The 17869-nt window shown below is 38.1% G+C and overlaps 2 protein-coding genes across 3 annotated transcripts; both read right to left on the reverse strand.

Moving 5' to 3' along the window:
* Window positions 1-3200: 3200 nt before the first annotated feature.
* On the reverse strand, window positions 3201-10829 carry pycr1a (pyrroline-5-carboxylate reductase 1a). Of its 2 annotated transcripts, none has more exons than XM_039667204.2 (8): window positions 10672-10829; window positions 10387-10462; window positions 9237-9307; window positions 8967-9146; window positions 6172-6393; window positions 5798-5890; window positions 5529-5692; window positions 3201-4092 (listed from the first exon to the last, which is right to left on the reverse strand). In XM_039667204.2, the coding sequence occupies exons 2-8, from the start codon at window positions 10451-10453 to the stop codon at window positions 3930-3932; spliced, it is 960 nt and encodes a 319-aa protein (XP_039523138.2). In that variant the 5' UTR covers window positions 10454-10462; window positions 10672-10829; the 3' UTR covers window positions 3201-3929. The 2 variants fall into 2 exon arrangements, with proteins under 2 accessions (XP_039523138.2, XP_039523137.2); XM_039667203.2 differs by having other exon boundaries at window positions 10387-10459; window positions 10672-10826.
* A 4961-nt stretch (window positions 10830-15790) lies between these two features.
* On the reverse strand, window positions 15791-17531 carry myadml2 (myeloid associated differentiation marker like 2). The gene has a single exon (XM_089128909.1). The coding sequence runs from the start codon at window positions 16735-16737 to the stop codon at window positions 15826-15828; it is 912 nt and encodes a 303-aa protein (XP_088985035.1). The 5' UTR covers window positions 16738-17531; the 3' UTR covers window positions 15791-15825.
* Between the last annotated feature and the right edge of the window lie 338 nt (window positions 17532-17869).

The following is a 17869-nucleotide window of genomic DNA, read 5'->3' on the forward strand; positions in this document are numbered from 1 at the left end:
ATTAACATCACAATCAGTAAGTGGCTGCCATTTCCACTCACAAAAATATATATTTTTTTAAATCGTTTTGAATTATTATTTTGACATTATGAATAAAAATGCTGCCCTCAAAATGTTAATCTGGAGCCGTGCAAACTTAAAGAGGTCATGAACTGGCTTTTTAAATTTTATTATATTGTTTTCTGAGGTGAACTTATGACGTTCGCTTGGTTTTTGCATTCAAAAACATCAAAATGAATAAGTAATGGGCTATATGCACATCATAAGTTCCGCATTTGACGCAAGGATGCTCGTCCATTTCCGGTTGTGGAGATTAAAGCGGAGGAAAACCGAGGAAAACGGGATTATTGCAGAGTCTTCAAAATTTACTGTCCTCCCGTCTTTGAAACGAAACGTACACGTTTAGATGTAATTTTATATATAGTTATGTTTATTTAATATAATTTTAAAAAGAAGCATAAACACAACGAGGGGTGTCTGGCCCCGTCCACACTACTGCGTTTTCGTTTAAAAACGGAGACCTTTTGCTACGTTTGCACCTCCCGTCCACACTAAAACGGGAAAAACGAAGACCTAAAACGGAGAAGTTTAGAAACGCTGCAGCTGCGTTTTGCGTTTTGAATCTCCGGAGGGCGTTTTAGTGTGGACGAGACAAAACGGAGGAGTTTACAAACGATGACGCAGAGGCTCACGCTCGGCTCTATGATTGGGTGTCATCAGTCATGACGTATCTTTCCCTGATTCGCCAACCACTGTTTACACCGGCGCGCGCATGCCCAGTGTTGGTGAATGGTCACGTGATCCACGTTTTCAGTCGTTTTAGTGTGGACGGAGATAAATTCTAATACGCAGGTAAAAGCTAGTGTGGACGGAGATCGTTTTCGTTTTAATTCTCCGTTTTTAAACGAAAACGCAGTAGTGTGGACGGGGCCTCTGTTTTATCTGTTTTTGTGACTAACGTTTCTTTAGTATAACCATGGAGTATAAAATTCAATATAAATTTCCGGTATTGCATTGGACTCTTAGATCGGCGGAAGTTATCGAGCATCCTTACACCTTCTCCGGAAATACCGCCGTGCATAGAGCCCATTGGCTATTTTCTACCCTAGCTTTGAGACCAGGCCAGAAACACATGGTTTTTATGGGCATTTCGCATTGCAGACTTGGAAGTAACCGCCCACTGCTGTGAGTGGATAACAGTTTTGCATATTATAATGAGTTTCAACTCACCCGTCGATGCGCTTGGGGGAAATTGTTTTGAAAACCAATGTCCAATGTTGTAAAATGGCAACCGGAATGATTCGCCCATACATGTTCGACCCAGAGTCTGTGTGTGTCAGATCCAATACGGCACAGGACCGTTCTTTACTCTTAATCGGTCTGCAAATCCAGTCTTGTTTACAAAACAATCCTCAGTGAAATGAAGCGAACAGACGGACAATGTTTTACCCTCATCAGCTGGAACGTCATTAAAAATAAAGTTTATCCATGCAGTCCTATTGGAATCCAGAGGAAGCTTATGCAGTGACTGTCTTCTTCCACAACCAGGCACTGCACAATATTCTGTATTGTTCGGTAGATCGATCCGGTTTGTCATCACGAGGTAGGAATCTATGTTATTTAGCTATGCGTGTAATGCGCGAATCAGTGGGCGGGGCTAACGGCCGTGTTGAAGTAGGCGTTGATCTTCTTCTGCGGGGGTGGTGTTTTATCCTCTTTGACGTCATAGTTCCCCACTTTGAAAAACGAGTCGTTTGCTGAGGCTGTGTCAATAAAAGCTTTTATTGGACGTTTTCAGTTCTGAAACTTACAGGATATTCTTATAATATGATGACCTCTTAGATGTCAAAAGCTCAAGGAAAATTAGATTTCTCGGTTCACCCCTTTAAAATAAAACTGCACATTGTAATTTAAGTCTATTTATTGCCAAAGCATTTGTCAGTAATAAAGTCTAAATGGGAGAAAATGTGAATAACTGAATGCAGGTTGATTTAAGGTGTGCCCCTAAAGCATTTATCACCAATGGTGTCTAAGATCAACTTCAATCAATCAAGATCAATGCTTTGCAAAGTGCTGCATTAGGAGAGAACATTTAGGGATTAAGAGTTATTTTATTTATGTAAATGTTTAATGTTCAGTTATGTTGGACATTTAGAGTTGTTTCTGTTCTGTTCTAACATTGTGCTAAAGAGCAGCGCTTGTTCTCAGTGTTTAATGCTCAATACTGACACCTGTCTTTACTTAGTGGTTCATACAGTTTACCTAGTGCATAATGATGAACAACACTGCAAGAAAATTAAGCCTTAGTAAATTAATTATAAACGTAGGATGGACTGAAAAAATTTGACAAATAATATAAATTAAACTAAATTCAATTGTGTGTGAACTTTTCTTCAATTAAATTAAGTGAGAGTAATTAATACATTTTTTGAGTGTATTTACATCAAGGTGGAAAAGGACTTTCATCTTATAAAACCAAAAATATGATCTCAAACATATTAAGTAATTTTACCTTGCTGGAGAAATCAGGTTATGTCTGTTATGCTTCAGTAAAACCTTGTTTTTCAGGTCAGTTTAATTGAGTTATAATCAGTAATCTTAAATCATTTATTACATTTCAACAAAACCAGTTATTGTATGTTACCACATGAAGTGCATTTTGAAGTGCAAGTTGAACTGGCTAATTTTTTATTTATTATTTTTCTTTCGAGCAGGAAATACATAATGCAAGTAGACAAGTGGTGAAGTGCAAAGACCGTGAGTATGGGTATTGGGACAGGCCCAAAATTCAGTTCTGAATGAAAAGGAAATGAACAGAGGCAATGACAACTGTTTACGCTGTAAAATTCAAATATAACATTTTGAGGTCGTCAGTTTGCAGTTTAGTTTGGTTTCACAGTTATTGAAGACAAGCCTGGTTTACTATAGTCACAAATGCTTATTTGAGTTAAGAGAACTGATGGGGGGTGTTCTTTTAATTATTATTCAAGCAATGTATGTCTCGTGACCAACTCAACGAGTGTTTATTTTATTTTTGAAATATTCATTTATGGGCCATTATAACTGCCGATACCGATAGTTTGGAAAATGCCTATATCGGCCGATGATATCGGTCTGCCGATATATCGGTCTGGCTCTGGCAATCATTTAGAGAATTTGGCTTTTTTTCTGTTCGGAGAATAAAGAACTACTGAGAAATATAGAGATAAAGATAGGACTTTAATTCATTAAATCATTTCATTCAGGTCAGTCCAGATAAGCCTTTGTAAAAACATGATGTGACATTTATTTGTACTAGATCAGACATTGTTTAATAAATCTAAACACACTGTAAAAAAAAAAAAAAACGTTACTGATACTGTTCACCCAATTTAACTTTTTGAGTTAACGTTTTTGCACTGACTTCATAAAGTTCTATATACTCGACATATTAAATATGTACAACTTTTAAGTTTAGTTTTTTTTTACTTTTTTTAGGTTTTCAGTGCAAAAGTTCACTGTAAAAGTGTTTTTGTTCACTCAACTTAACTTTCAGATTTATTCGTTTCCACTGACTCAGTTAAGTTGTATTTGGAATATATAAAGTACTTTCGGCTTTACAAATCTTTAAAAGTTCACATAACTAATTTTGTCAAGTTGAAAATACTTAATATTCGAGTAAATGTAGATAACTGAAAAAGTTAAGTTAAGCAAACTAAAAAACAATGTTACAGTGCAGTGCATAATTTACAGTGTATATCGAGAGAAACTAACTTCTTAGAGCTGGTCCATACTAACCAAAAAGGTAAAAAACAAACAAAAAAAAACAATATACTGAACACAGCACAGGTTTCGAGAACAACGTATAGCATTTTTGGTCTTAGCATCTTGTCTGCAATTCTTGAAGTGGTTTCATCCTTACTGTGAGCTGGATATGGCGGTGACCAGGTTCAGGTTTTCTTGTGTTTGGGGTTGGTGCTGTTAAAGAGGTTGAGGCCGGTCCTGATCCCGCCACCTGCTGCCGAACCCGACTGTTGGAGCACCTTGTCCAGAGTGGTCTTCTTTATGGCAGCTGGAGAAATCTTCTCCTGGTCAGCCAAGAACTGAAGCTCCCTGTCAGAAAAGAGTTGGCTTGAAATGTCCTTTTGGAGACAAAACTCTTTTAACCTGTTAACGGTCACCCCCCCTTTTTTGAATAGACATGAAAATGCACATTTCGAACTTAAATGGTTGTAATTCAAGAATGCTTTTGAATATAGACATATGATTGGTCTTGTTTTAAAGAAGACATTTGGCAGATTTTTGTAGGTAGAAGTGAAATAAATTAAGAAAGTGAAACAGAAAAAAAGTTATAGAAGTTTGAGTTTATGGAAATGTACAATGTAAAAATATTAATTATTTATATTTTACATAAAATATATATTTTCAAAATCTGGGCTACTCTAAAATGGCAGAAAGATCAAAGCCAAAAATCTGAACAAGTTGTGTTTCAAATTTTAGGTTGATATCTCAAAAAATGAGCTTTCAGTAAGATTTTGTTTGAGCGCAGTACCAAACTTTTTCACTAGGGCACAATCAGACTCCATTACTGCCCATATAAGGGCGCCTGCATTTCCATTCGTGTTTTGAGTGATATGAACCATTATTTTCACAATTTTCATACTATTTCTGAAGTAAAGATCCTATTCAGAAGTAGTATGGGAAGTTTGGCAGATTTTGATATGAATTGAACCTCTAAGAAACACATACAAAGAACACGCATGTAAGTCATAGCTAGCTGCCACGTCACAAATGGTGAATTTATTATTTTTTTCTTGATATTTCAAACTTTTCAGACCTTTTTTTTCCAAAATAATTGAATGGATTCTATCTTTTGAACTTTTGGCATGAAAACAAACTGAGGTATCTACCATTTTTTCATGATTTTTCATGTTTACTGTTATTTTAAAATAAAGGTCTGAACACGCCTTATGAGTATGAAAATATTCTTGTTTTATATTGATAAATTATGGCTCCTCTGTAATATATTTTGAAAATCAGTCACCAAATATGGAAACTAGAGATTGTAAGCTTTCAAATGATATATAGTTTGTCAATATTATTTAAGGTATTTACTAAGATATTATTGTTTTAAAAATATAGTGGCAAACGTCCCACCTGTGGGACGGTGACAGTTAAGTTTAACAGCCCATCAAATTAAAATGGGAGTTTTGTGAATAGATCTTATAACCAAGGTCACTGACTAGATCACTAGTAATTATAACTATTTAATTTGTATTAATATCTGTTTAGTATTAATAACCTGTTTAGTATTAATAACCAAAGAAAGCAGATTTAAGATTATTTACATTACAAATGTAAATCTAGAAAAAGAAATTGGCCAAATAAAGTTCCCTTTGAGTCGAGAACGTCAGACCTGGTCGACGTCGACTGAATGAGGATCACGCCAGGGAGCCAATCATCTTCAAATACTATTGAATGGATTTATCAAATAAACTGCAAGCTGTTGACCCTTTCTATTGCTGAAAATCAGAAATAAATTGCAGTACCTGGTTCTAATGCATGACGCCTCCACAGCGTTGATCAGGAGGCTGCGGAAACCGCCACTTTCCAAAACATGCAAAGCGTGGATCGTCGCACCTCCAGGTGAAGCCACGTTGTCTTTTAACTCTCCGGGGTGTTGCTCCGAGTCCAGGAGCATTTTTGCCGCACCCTAGCAACAAAACACAAAAACATGATTGTTCTGTGAATCTTAGACACAGAAAGATTGATCACATTATCAATATGAGCAAAGTTTCATAGACTGTGAAGCACTAACAAGCAGAGCCTGAGCTCCCAGTCGCACAGCCAGTCTCCTGGGCAATCCCATCTTCACCCCTCCGTCAGCAAGAGCGTCCACAGCGAGGAACGCCTAGGATAAAACAACACATGGATATTCACAGTCAGAGGTGTTTTTGGGCAAAGGAAACCACAAAAGAGCTCAACTGTTCTTTTTCTTGGCAGATAATTTAGCTTGTTTTAAGCAAAAACTCACGTAATTTTGTATTAATTCCCCTCGAAAACAAGACATAAACTCTTAAGGCATTTTACTACTGAAGTAAATGCATCTTGATTGTTTTTAGATATTTGGACTGGAATCGAGACACTGTATACTAAGTAAGAAAAGCATGTCTGCGGTGTGCTGATGCTCACATAGGCGGGGCCGCTGCCGCTGAGGCCAGTGACGGCATCGATCAGGTCCTCCTCCACTTCGGTGCAGTATCCCACGCTGGCCATCAGCTGCTCCAGGAGCTTCCCATCCTCCACCTCTGCATGGGTGCCTGTGGCGTACACCGTGGCCCCTTCACGCACCACCACTGGGGTGTTCGTCATGCAGCGGATCACTTTCGGTGCCGGGCGATACTGCAGCAGTTTCTACAGCGCAGAAATCAAGTGTTAGCTACATGATAACATGAAGCTGGACATCAATTATTTTGATGAATTTGCTTAAAAAAAACTGATACGGTACCTATTACCAGTTCACCTATAAATTATATATTTATAATATTTTCTCTTTAATTTTGCCTCCCAACTTTTTTGAGATTCTTAAATGTCTGAAAATCTTCTTGAATTATTTTATAAATTATATTTATATTTAATCAATTTTAAACCAATTTTTCAATATAATCCAAAAGATTTCTTGAAATCAAAAGCCGTTGAAATTTAAATTTTGTTTGGACACACATATATCAATAATTAGCCTGTTCTCAACAATGGTGACAATAATAAAGCATATTGCAGTGCATTCTGGGTGACCACAATCAAAACTCATTCATAGCTCCCATCATATATTGCAGTATGAATAAATTATGATCTGAATTATCTTAGGAATCTCCTTTTCCTAATCAAATATTCTTTTTGTCACCATTGTTGAGATACATACACTTAAATCTATATGTCTGCCTATATCTATATCTAACATGCCTTTAACACTCTTGAGTTTTTGCTGTGTAGTAGCATTCAGGAAACTGGACATTTTTATGTTCTTGGAATGTTAGAAATCAACATAACTATCATGTTGAATTTTTAATCGAAAATAATGTTTAATGAACGTTTGAGGAACATTATACCTTTTAAAACACGTTCCTCTAACGTCAAGAAAACTGGACATTTTTCACGTTCCCAGAACCAACACTGAATATTTAGAGAACGTTCTTATAACAAAATTCTGTTAGCTGGGATAATACATTATAAAACTTATCTATTCATTGAACACATACAAGCATTAAAAACACATTACAATCAACCAATTTCAGATGTGAGAAGGAATCTGCAAATATTTTAATGCATTTTAACTTTGGTGTACCTTTATAAAGCATTACGCATAAAGGCTTTAGCTAAAGTGTTGCCATTATTTTTTCCTAACTGAGAAGTGTTGGATGTGTTGAAGGGTACATATCATGCTTTTAAATCATTCATTTTTACTTATAAATCATACCGTTGTGGTCTTTATAAAACATAACCCGTTTCAAAGCGGCCCCTTTAAATAAAAAGGAGATGCGTCATACCCCGCCCGCTCTCCAGGTCGATGAGTTCACGGTCAGTTCAACTCCCCACGTTCGGCCATTATTGTAGTTTGATTAGAGATATACGATTATATACGATACCTTCAAAGAACATTTTTATTTACACGTTAATAAAATGTCAACAACGGAAGACTTGTCCATCAAGCCTTACATATTCGAGCCAGAGCGAGCGAGTTGATAAAGACGGCGATGAACCTGCATCACAACCACTTCTTCATATGGATATATTGGTATGTGAGTTTACTGTTTTGTGTTATTAGTGAAAGTCGACTATTTCTCTTGTTAAAACAAGCACACTGACAAGATAAATGACTACGGTCTAATCTTACCACAAAAAAAATCTGTATTGATAATATGATACGTTTAGAAAAGAATCAGAAAACACAGCAGCTAAATGACCATTGATGAAACTCAAGAACAATAATACTGCAGACGTGTAACGTTACTTCAACACAAAAACAAAGAAAGACAAAGGTACTGCTAAACCATGACCACCATGTGTTTTATGAAAGTAAAGTGCTTTATTTTTATTAACGATATTTACAGCTTATCGAAATGCTCTGTTCGTCGTCTCCAAAGATAGAAGGAATTGACCTCTCATTCAGACGAAGTCAATCGGCAAACCCTTCTTTATACTGGCGGAGGTTGTTGAAGTGGGAATCCTTGAAGTGCTTCAGGTCACTAACGTACATCCAACAACCAAACATTTTGACTTGCCCTCTCGTAACTTCTGCATCATTGAGCTCGGACTACAAAATCGGAGCGAGAAATAATAATGGCGGTGTAGGAGCCATTTATACCTTCACTTTTTGTGGATAGGTTAATATTGCTATTACTTACTCTAGCCACTTGGTGGAAGTGCTGCACTGGGTGTGACATCACTGGGAATTAAGTATATTTACAGGTGTGGTAATCAGTTAGGTATGGTGTGGATGGTGAGGAACACACGGTTCTTACCGTAGCCGTGAGCACCCACTTTACCAACAGCACGACAGCACTTTAATATTTAGCACTGGGTGAAGTACCATTTTTAATGTAAATTATTCCCTTTTAAAGACCTTTGGATTTTTCAGCTACACGTTGAGAACACCATGCCATCTATACCAGGCTTATAGGATAGCCTCAACAGGCGGATTGCTCGAAGTGTTGTAGTCAATGTCCTTATTTGGCAGTTCCGCTGCAAATACGGTGACGCACTTACTCAAAAAACGTCGTAGAGAACAGAAAAATCTGAAAATATGACCAAAACAGAATATAAAGATATAAACGAAGCACCTGAAGAGAATAATTTCATCTTTTCTGTACTTATAAACACTCCAAATATACAACAAAACGCATTTAAGGGCTAAAAAAGTGGATTTTGCATGAAATGTCCCCTTTAAAGCATCGTCACTTCGGCTCGTGGATCGAGAGCTTTCTGACCTTCTCTATGGAGCTGATCGTGACTCCCGCTGCACAAGAGACTATGAGATGCCGGTCCTCGATGTCTGGCCCGATCTCATCCAGAACGAAGGGAATGATGTGTGGCTTGACCGCGAGGAACAGGACATCGCTCTTCTTCACAGTCTCTTTATTGCTTGTCGTGAAGGATGCTCCCATTTTCTGAAGTACAGAGAAAGTGGCTTTTTTAAGATGGTCAACGGTGTAACTCGCTGCTATTGTTTGTGTCTCAGAAGGTTATGAAAAACTCACTCTTAGCCCGGCGACGGTCAGCAGGTCTTTGTCTGGAGAGCTCGCTGTTATCCTGTGCGTGGCGATCACACCTGATGGACAGGAGAGGGGAACGGTCAAATTAAGTTTGGACACATTACTATTTTTAATGCTTTTGAAAGAAGTATCTTATGCACATCAAGACTGCATTTATTTGATCAAAACTGCAGATACTAAGTAATACTGTGAAAAATGAGTTCAATTTAAAATAAAATGGTCATCTATTTTAATATACTTTAAAATATACTTGATTTCTGTGATGAAAAGCTTAATTTTCATCAGCATTAAATCTTTTATTTTAGATTTTTTTTGTATCAATGTTGGAAACAAACAGTTGTGCTGCTTAAAGGAGTAGTTCACTTTTTCCAGAGTCAATTCGTTCGTTTCGTTCGTTGACTCGGAAAAAGATTTGTTCCTTTTGATGAATGAGTTTGAACAGAAGAGTCACACACGTGCATCACAAAACAGAGCAAGGCGAGCATTTGAGCTGATAAACATTAAACTTTGTTATTTACTTTTTTAAATGAGTGATCGATTCGCTTGATAAGACCCTTATTCATCGTCTGAAATCGTTTAAAGCCCTTTGAACAGTTTGCAGTTTGTACTGAAACTGTCTTTTGGACTTTGAACCGTTTGGTTCCCATTGAAGTCCATTATATGGAGAAAAATCCTGGAATGTTTTCATCAAAAATCTTAATTTCTTTTCGACTGAAGAAAGAAAGACATGGACATCTTGGATGACATGGGGGTGAGTAAATTATCAGCAAAAGTTTTTTCCTTTAAAATATTTGTATAACTTATGATACTTTTTTTCTGGATTTTCTACTGAATAAAAAGTAATAAAAAAACAGCATTTATTCAAAACAGAATTTTTTTAACAAAATTAATTGTTTACTATCACTTTGTATCAATTTAACACATCCTTGATGAATATTCAAGTATTCATTTATTTAAAAAAAATAAAGAAAAAATATGACTGACCACAAACTTATTTTTGCATGGTAGTGTATATTGTTATATGCTTATTTAATAAAATGATGCCTGCTTTAGACACAGAAAAGTCTTATTTTGTTCCAGATCATTAGTGTTTTGGCGCCTCTAGCGGTCGGTGTGTGCAATGCTATAATGTTACCTGCCACTGTGAAGCCCTTCACCAGCGCATGCGCCAACTGACCCGCTCCGATGAAACCAACGCTCATTTTGACCTGCTAACAACAAGATGATGACTGTTCACCGGCAAACACAAGTTAACACTCATTATAGTATTATTCAGACTCTAATATAGCTCAGCTGAGGTAATATCAGGACAGAGTCTGCCTGCTTAACACTTTTCTATTTCCTGGTCGGACTGAACCAGCTTTGACGCAGCACAGACAACGAGAGGAATACAGACAGCTTAATATTTGAAGAAACGTACCTAGAACACGATCTTTTGAAGAGCTGGTTCACATATATTTAGTTTGTTTCACGTTTGTTTATCGTGTTCACGTTGTCTGTTGTCGTTTAGTTAAACTACCATTCATGACGTGGAGTAGTAGAAGGCTCTGACCAATCACGGTAGAGCACTGCTCGCGCCTCAGCCAATCCCTGTACTTTATGTGTGCACCGTGCGTCATGATAGGCCAGCTCTGCTGACAGAATGCTGTTGCGTCACTTTTATGAGCACGTGGGCTAAAGTCTACGGCAGTTCTGTATACATGTGTATTTGTATGTTGTTTGATAAATTCAACAGATTTCTTATTTTGGATTTTTACATTTCATTGATATGTATGTCAAGACTATTTTCTTGCTTTCTGTTTACCGGTAGCTTACTTTATTAGAGACTTTAAATTAGAGTCTGTTTTCATTCAAGCTAAAATACAAACGCCTAATTTAAAACTCTTTCCATTTATAAACCTTTACCCCAAATAAAATGATCTCTTCTTCAGATTTAGCTATACTTAGGACATATAAATTAACATTTTCATAAAAGTATAGGTTATAACCACCAAAGGGAAAAAAAAGTTGTGATAAATCATGAAAATAATAGTTTACATTATTTTCATGATTTATCACAATTGTTTTTTCTTTTGTCAAATCAACTTAGATAATTAATGTGGTTCAGACAACAAAAATAGTTTCTGTTGATTGAATCTCCTCGATTGTGTTTTTATTTTCAATGAACTCTTAAATCGGTCTCATTAACTCGGCCGCTTTTAAGGCAACCAGGTTACTTACTGCTTACTTTTTTAAGTTAACGCCCATAGTTTTTACAATGCACCCACTCACACATATTTGTACAGAAACGGTCTTTTATTTATATGAATGTTCATTTTTGTGTGCTGTATTTGGAGGTTTTGAGAAAGAGAAAGAAACTAGACACAAAACAATCCAGTTTAATTACCAACATATTTTGATTTATTTAAATAGCCTATGTTGTGAATTAGTAACAATATATTGTTAAATACTATAAAAAGACAAACTGTACTTATATTGAAGCCTGAGTAGATTGACTAGATCTGAGCACCATGACAACTAAGGCCATTCATGAAAAAACTTGACATGATATTTAATCTCTATGGACAATACATAAAGAAGTGATATCATATATTCCCTTTTTCTAATCAGAGGTTTCAGTTATCTCAGGCTTAGACATTGCCATAAAAGTAATCAAATAATAACAATAATTATAATAACATTTAACACTATACATACATAGCCTAAATTAGAGGAAAATACACATTAATTTTACTTTTAGTAAGCCATATAATAACCGTACAAATCCACAACAATCTTAAAGTTTTAAAGAGATAGTTCATCCCAAAAATAATTCATAATTTCGTAATTTCATAATTAAAGTCGTACCAAAACTGTATGACCTTCTGTGGAACATAAAAGAAGATATTTTGGTTACTGACTTTTTTCAAAATATCTTGTTGTATGTTCCTCAGAAGAAGAAGAAAAAAAGTCATGCAGCTTTAGGATGTGATATTTAATGACAGATTTTACTCTTTTGGTGTCCAAACCTGCTCCTGGACTGCGTTTAACTCCACTATTAGACACACTTCACTGATGACGGGAGTTTATTTGGACGCCTTGATTTTGTCCGAGGGAGTGAGTCTACCCAATACACTTCAGACGGATCCCACAATACCACACGATTGTGACGTCACAACAGCAAGTGCTTATTTAATATTCCCACAAGTGATCAGCAGTGAGCACTTGTGCAATGTAAACAATGCTAGAACAAGACAGAGGGAATTTAGCAAGGACAGGGCATAAAAAGACTTATGGACTTATGCTACGTCTACATTAATCCGGATACACTTAAAAAAGCTCTTCATCCACACGAGCGTTTTCAGCTGTTTCCCAAAACTTGAAAAACGCCAAATTCATCTTTACAGCGAATGCGTAAACCTCACAAAAGCTCACTGAGATGATACAGTAAAAAATAAATAAATAATAAAGTTATCGCACAATACTTGTGACAGGATCATTTTATTTAGCAAAATGTCACACATTTAGTCCAGGTCACTCTCACTCCTAACATGAGGGGTCTAAATCGCGTCTGCTCTCGTGTTTTTCTGCAGGACAGCAAATGTGAGTATTTTCTATCATCTTTGCAGGACTGTGATATGAAGAGTGTGCAAAGTAACATATTTTAACTAGGGCTGTGCATACAGTGGCGCAAAAAGTGGGTATGCGCTATATGCGGCGCATAGGGGCGCAGCACAATGGGGGGCGCCAAAGCGATGGTAAAAAAAAAAAAAAAAAATATATATATATATATATATATATAGGCTATATTGTATTTCTATATGTAGCTGCTGTTGTGCGTTTCTAAATCATTTCTGCATTCCTTCAATGTTATATAAAATTTTAGAGGACTAACAGCCAGACTAGAGTAGGCGCCCTGATGGAGAAGGGGGGCGGGTAATATCGCGAGCGGGCGGGGGCGCCGTGAGCTCTGAGCGAGCAGGTACGAGTAGTGAGTTGTCGTCGAAAAAGATGGATAAAACAAAATGCTGTGGGGCTAAAAATAGAAAAAGAAAGAGAGAAAAGGAGATGGCATGTCAATTGATGCGACAGCAGCTAAATAACTCCATGCATTGCTGAAAGACAACAGGTAGGATTTAAAATATGACATATTTAAAATATGAGATTCCCGCTGGGCCGACGTGCTTTTTCAGCCGATACATCTCATCTTTTTTTTATTTATTCGTCTTAACGGCCCACAAAACTCATACATCGGCGGCCCATTTGTTTGTTTGTTGTTTGTTGTTTGTTTTGTTCTTTGCTTAATTGGCGGCGCTGTGCTGGTGTAATGCATTGGTCAAAAAAAGTCAGCTTTAGTTTTTTTTCTGACACACTGGCCCATGAAACATGTCATTATGCGCTTATATCTTTCAAGTATAGAAATTAGTGCAAAACTAATTATGAAAGTTTCCTTTATTTTTCAGGGCATTTGTTTTACAATAGCCTTTATGGCTATTACTATGGGATTAATATTATAACTATTATTAGTAGTGTAATGTAGACAGACACTAACTAAAGGTTCAAATTTTTCTCTGTTTAATTTGCACCCTGAATATGGGTTGGAGCTTTTAATTTTGTACTCTCAAAGTGCACCAGACTGCTGAATTTAACATTACAGAACACAAAATTTTCTTACGGGGGAGCATGGCCCCGAACCCGCCTAGAGAAACAGAGGTCCACCTACCACAGTTTTACCTAAAATCCTGTGAGAAACACTGTTATTGCTGTTCCAATGGAGCTTATAGTTTTCTTAGGGGGGTTCATCAAGGTGGAGTAACTATACTTTATTTGTATTAATAAATGACAATTTTGCACTTATTTGATCTGTTAGCGCTCATTTGTTCCTACTCACTTATTACACGGCACACTTATATTACATTTATTTTTCCTTATTTTTGGGGGTGGGGCGCTAAAATTGTTGCTGCATACCCCTCTGAAACTGGGTAGTTGCGCCCCTGTGTGCATAGATTAATTGTGATTAATCGCATCCAAAATAAAAGTTTGCGTTTACAAAAAGCTCTGTTTTCATTGATAATAACGCTGTCTCAGTTTGGGCGAAAGACGAAAATGGGTTGAAAAAGATACGTTTTCAAACGAAAATGCATTAGTGTGGAGTCGGACAAGGCCTTAAACGCAGCTCTGGAGTTCCAATGTCCTGCAGAGTTCAGCTCCAACCCCAATTAAACACACCTGAACCAGCCAATGATGGTCTTCAAATATCCTCATACACAATTCTATCAATACACAGGGTATGATCAGAGGGAACCGAAGGGAGGAGAACCAGACTGAGGTCATAAAACATTGGCTGTGTTAGGTAAAAGTCAATCAGATGAATGTTTGGAGTGCAACATTACAGAAAATGCAGAGCATACACAGTTACATACATTGTAAGAAATATAGAGAAGAGATTAATCAATTAAAACAAAAGATTAGTCAGGCGGGAAGGCAGTAAAACCTTGAGGGTGTATTGGGAACATCAGGAGAGGGATACACAGAATGATGTTGTGGAGTATAGGGGTATATCATAAGATCTAGGGATATAAATATATATGCAATATTAAAATAGTTGTATAGGAAAGATTTATTTTTTATTTTTTTTACAAGAAAAGTAGATTATTGAAGTGTTACCTATATCGCATCCTCCGGTACAGTAGGTGGCGGTATGCACCTGAAAAGTTGTGGATGCAATCCACTATAAAACTAAAAGAAGCAGCAGAATGATGGTCTTCAGACTCATTGATATCCATAATAAAGGCTAGATGTCTCGTCCGCGCTTCTAGCCAATGGAGGTCGACGTCCGCACCTGGCGGCCATCTTGTCACAGGCAGCTTGCGACGCTCACTCGTAACATTGTGTTTTAATGGTGCATGTACTTTTTAAATAACCATGACTTTCTAAATTTTTTACCGATTTTCAAATGGTTTGGTTTGTTATATACGTCAGAGATGTAGTTATGACACTGCACACTTATAAAAAAATAAGTGTTTCAATAAATAATCATCCAGAATTATAGCCACATTAAAAACGTTTGTAAGAAACCAAACTGTTGTAAATCCGTCAAGATTTCAACGAGATAAGAGTATTTGTGTTCATACTGATCACTCATCTTACATCAGCTTGCCTGTGACAAGATGGCCACCGGAGATGACGATAGAGACTCCGCCGTAAGACATCTAGCCTGTATTATTGATATCTGTGTTCAGACTCATCCAGGCAAGTGTGTTGGAGCTGATTACAGCTAAACTCTCCAGGACGTGGTCTTTGGATGGACACCCTTGCTTTAGGGTTACAGTGACAATGAATTGCAGAGAGGCATTGGCACAGAAGTTATTTCTACATTAGTATGCAACAAATCTATTAAGCAAAGTAACTATTCATTAACACAATGAAAAATTAAATCCCAGCAGTTCGAAAGTCCAAAATTTTTATTCTAAACAACAAAAATGACCAAAAAAAAAAAAAATGATACTAGTACACACAGCTGTTTTTATTGGCATGTCTGTATTTAACTAATTGCCGGTATTCATAAATCCACCGGATTGAAGAAAGGATGGCTTTATGCTGATGAATTCGAGACAAACCGTATTCTTTGAGAGTACACCAGATCGGTGACGTACAGCACCAGATTGGCACTGGTGAACACGGCGATCACCAACTTGCTGTCCCAAGGGCACTTCCCTCTCGGACAGTCTCCCGGTCTCGCCGGGGTTCCGTACTTCTTATCGAAACTGAACACCGGCCAGATCACGGCAGCGCTCAGATACAAAAGCACCGCCAGGAAGGTGTAGACGACCACGAAGCGGTCGAAAGGGAAGCGTAACGAAGACGTCCTCCCAGAAACGGTGAGCGCAACGACGACTACGGTCACGGCGAAGCACAGGCTGTAGACGACCACGCAATATTGGGTCGGGATGTGCCGGTTGTACTCGCTGTCGTTGGCCAGGGCGCCGAAGATAATGCAGGCTATGAAGGCTTGGACCACTTTAAGCAAGCCGGATACGGTGGCCATGTATCCGACCACATGCCCCGGTTTGGCCCGTGTGATAAACACCTCGGCTCCGTAGGCGAAGCAACAGACGCTTGAGCAAACGGTGACCGCGATTCGGTAGTTCCTCACCTCGCATCCCTCGGATGGGCACTCCGACCGTAGAAAGTACACGGGATACACTATCGACGCTGTGATGTACATGAGAGTGGCGAGCATGGCGAAGGCCACGGTGAAGTTGTCCCAGGAGATAAGCATGCACCCGTGAAGCCTCGTCACGTCCAGGGTGAAGACCAACAGTGTGACGGCGAAGCAGAAGCACCAGACGAACATGCAGAAGGTGCCGTAGGTGGCGCTGAATCCCGCGCTGTGGGCCACCAGGGCCATCGTGGTGCAGCCCAGGAGAAGCTGGATCATTCGGGCAGCGCCGAGTCCGGACAGCACCGCTGCCTTGTTTAGGTAATGACCACCTTGGGGGTCCATGAGCCGTTTTTAGGTGGATCTTGATGACCGAAATCCACAAACCTCACCCTTTTGCCTGAGTCTTTATTTAGGGTGCCTTAATGACAAATCTCCAGTACTGCTTCCCAGCCCTGCTTTATAATTACTGAGTGTGTGGGATCAGATTACAGCTGAAACTCTGGATGTGAAGGGACAGTACTTTTAGATTTCCAAAAGAAAGACGAGGAAAATATTGCAAAGCAACAGTTTGAGCACAAGAGAATTGTCTTTTAAATTCAAATCAAATCATCGCTGTTATTTACTTCCAAAGTTCCAAAGTTCCAAATTCCAATCAATCAAATTCAAACGGCTCCCTTAGAGCTGGAGTCGTAACATAGTCACCTTCTTCCCGCAGGTCTTCTCTTGGCGTTTCTCAGTTGAGAAAGTCTATGCAGAAAGTTCCCTGCGAGTCGAATGTCACCTGCTACAGCTGAAGCGTCTCTTCATAATACAGAAGACGATCAAGCTCCCGTAAATATCCAACATGAGATGGTCTCCGTAGGTTCCCAATTTCTTCAGACAACTTTTATCACTGATTACCTTTAGAACTCCAGCTCTCTCTCTCTCGAGCACTGTTTCCACTCTCACACACACACTGGCACTGGGCTTCGAGTTGAAGTGTACTAGGGAAAGCGGTTTTAATGAGTGCGTTCTGCCGAGCTCAGGGCCACGGGCTCCACCAGCTCTATAAATAGAGCCCTATATTCCACTGTGGAATGGGGTGGGAATCCAAATGTCTGCGTCAAGCAACAGTGCAGGGAGTCGTCTTTCATTTGGTTGCAAACTGTGTGTGTGTGTGCTACAAGGTCTAGGCCCTGGCACATCTATCTTGCTCAAAGGAAAAGTGCATTGTAATGGCCCAAGATTGAACAGCTGATGAAAGATTGCTTGTCAGTTTTGTACATGATTGGGACTATTCAGATCAAAAACACTATGCCTACAAAAACATTCGCCAATGCATTTAGAATAATTGTATATTAACTACTGATTACTGTTTTTTATTTTAATTTGTTTCAAATTAAGTCGTTGCTTTCATAATTAGATACTATATTTAGATGTTTGACCTACAGTAAATTGTCACTGGCCCAGTATCATCCAAAAGGTAGTGTTGGGG

This window comes from Pimephales promelas, chromosome 3, assembly GCF_988280905.1.
Source record: "Pimephales promelas chromosome 3, fPimPro1.hap1.1, whole genome shotgun sequence".
NCBI lineage: Eukaryota > Metazoa > Chordata > Actinopteri > Cypriniformes > Leuciscidae > Pimephales > Pimephales promelas.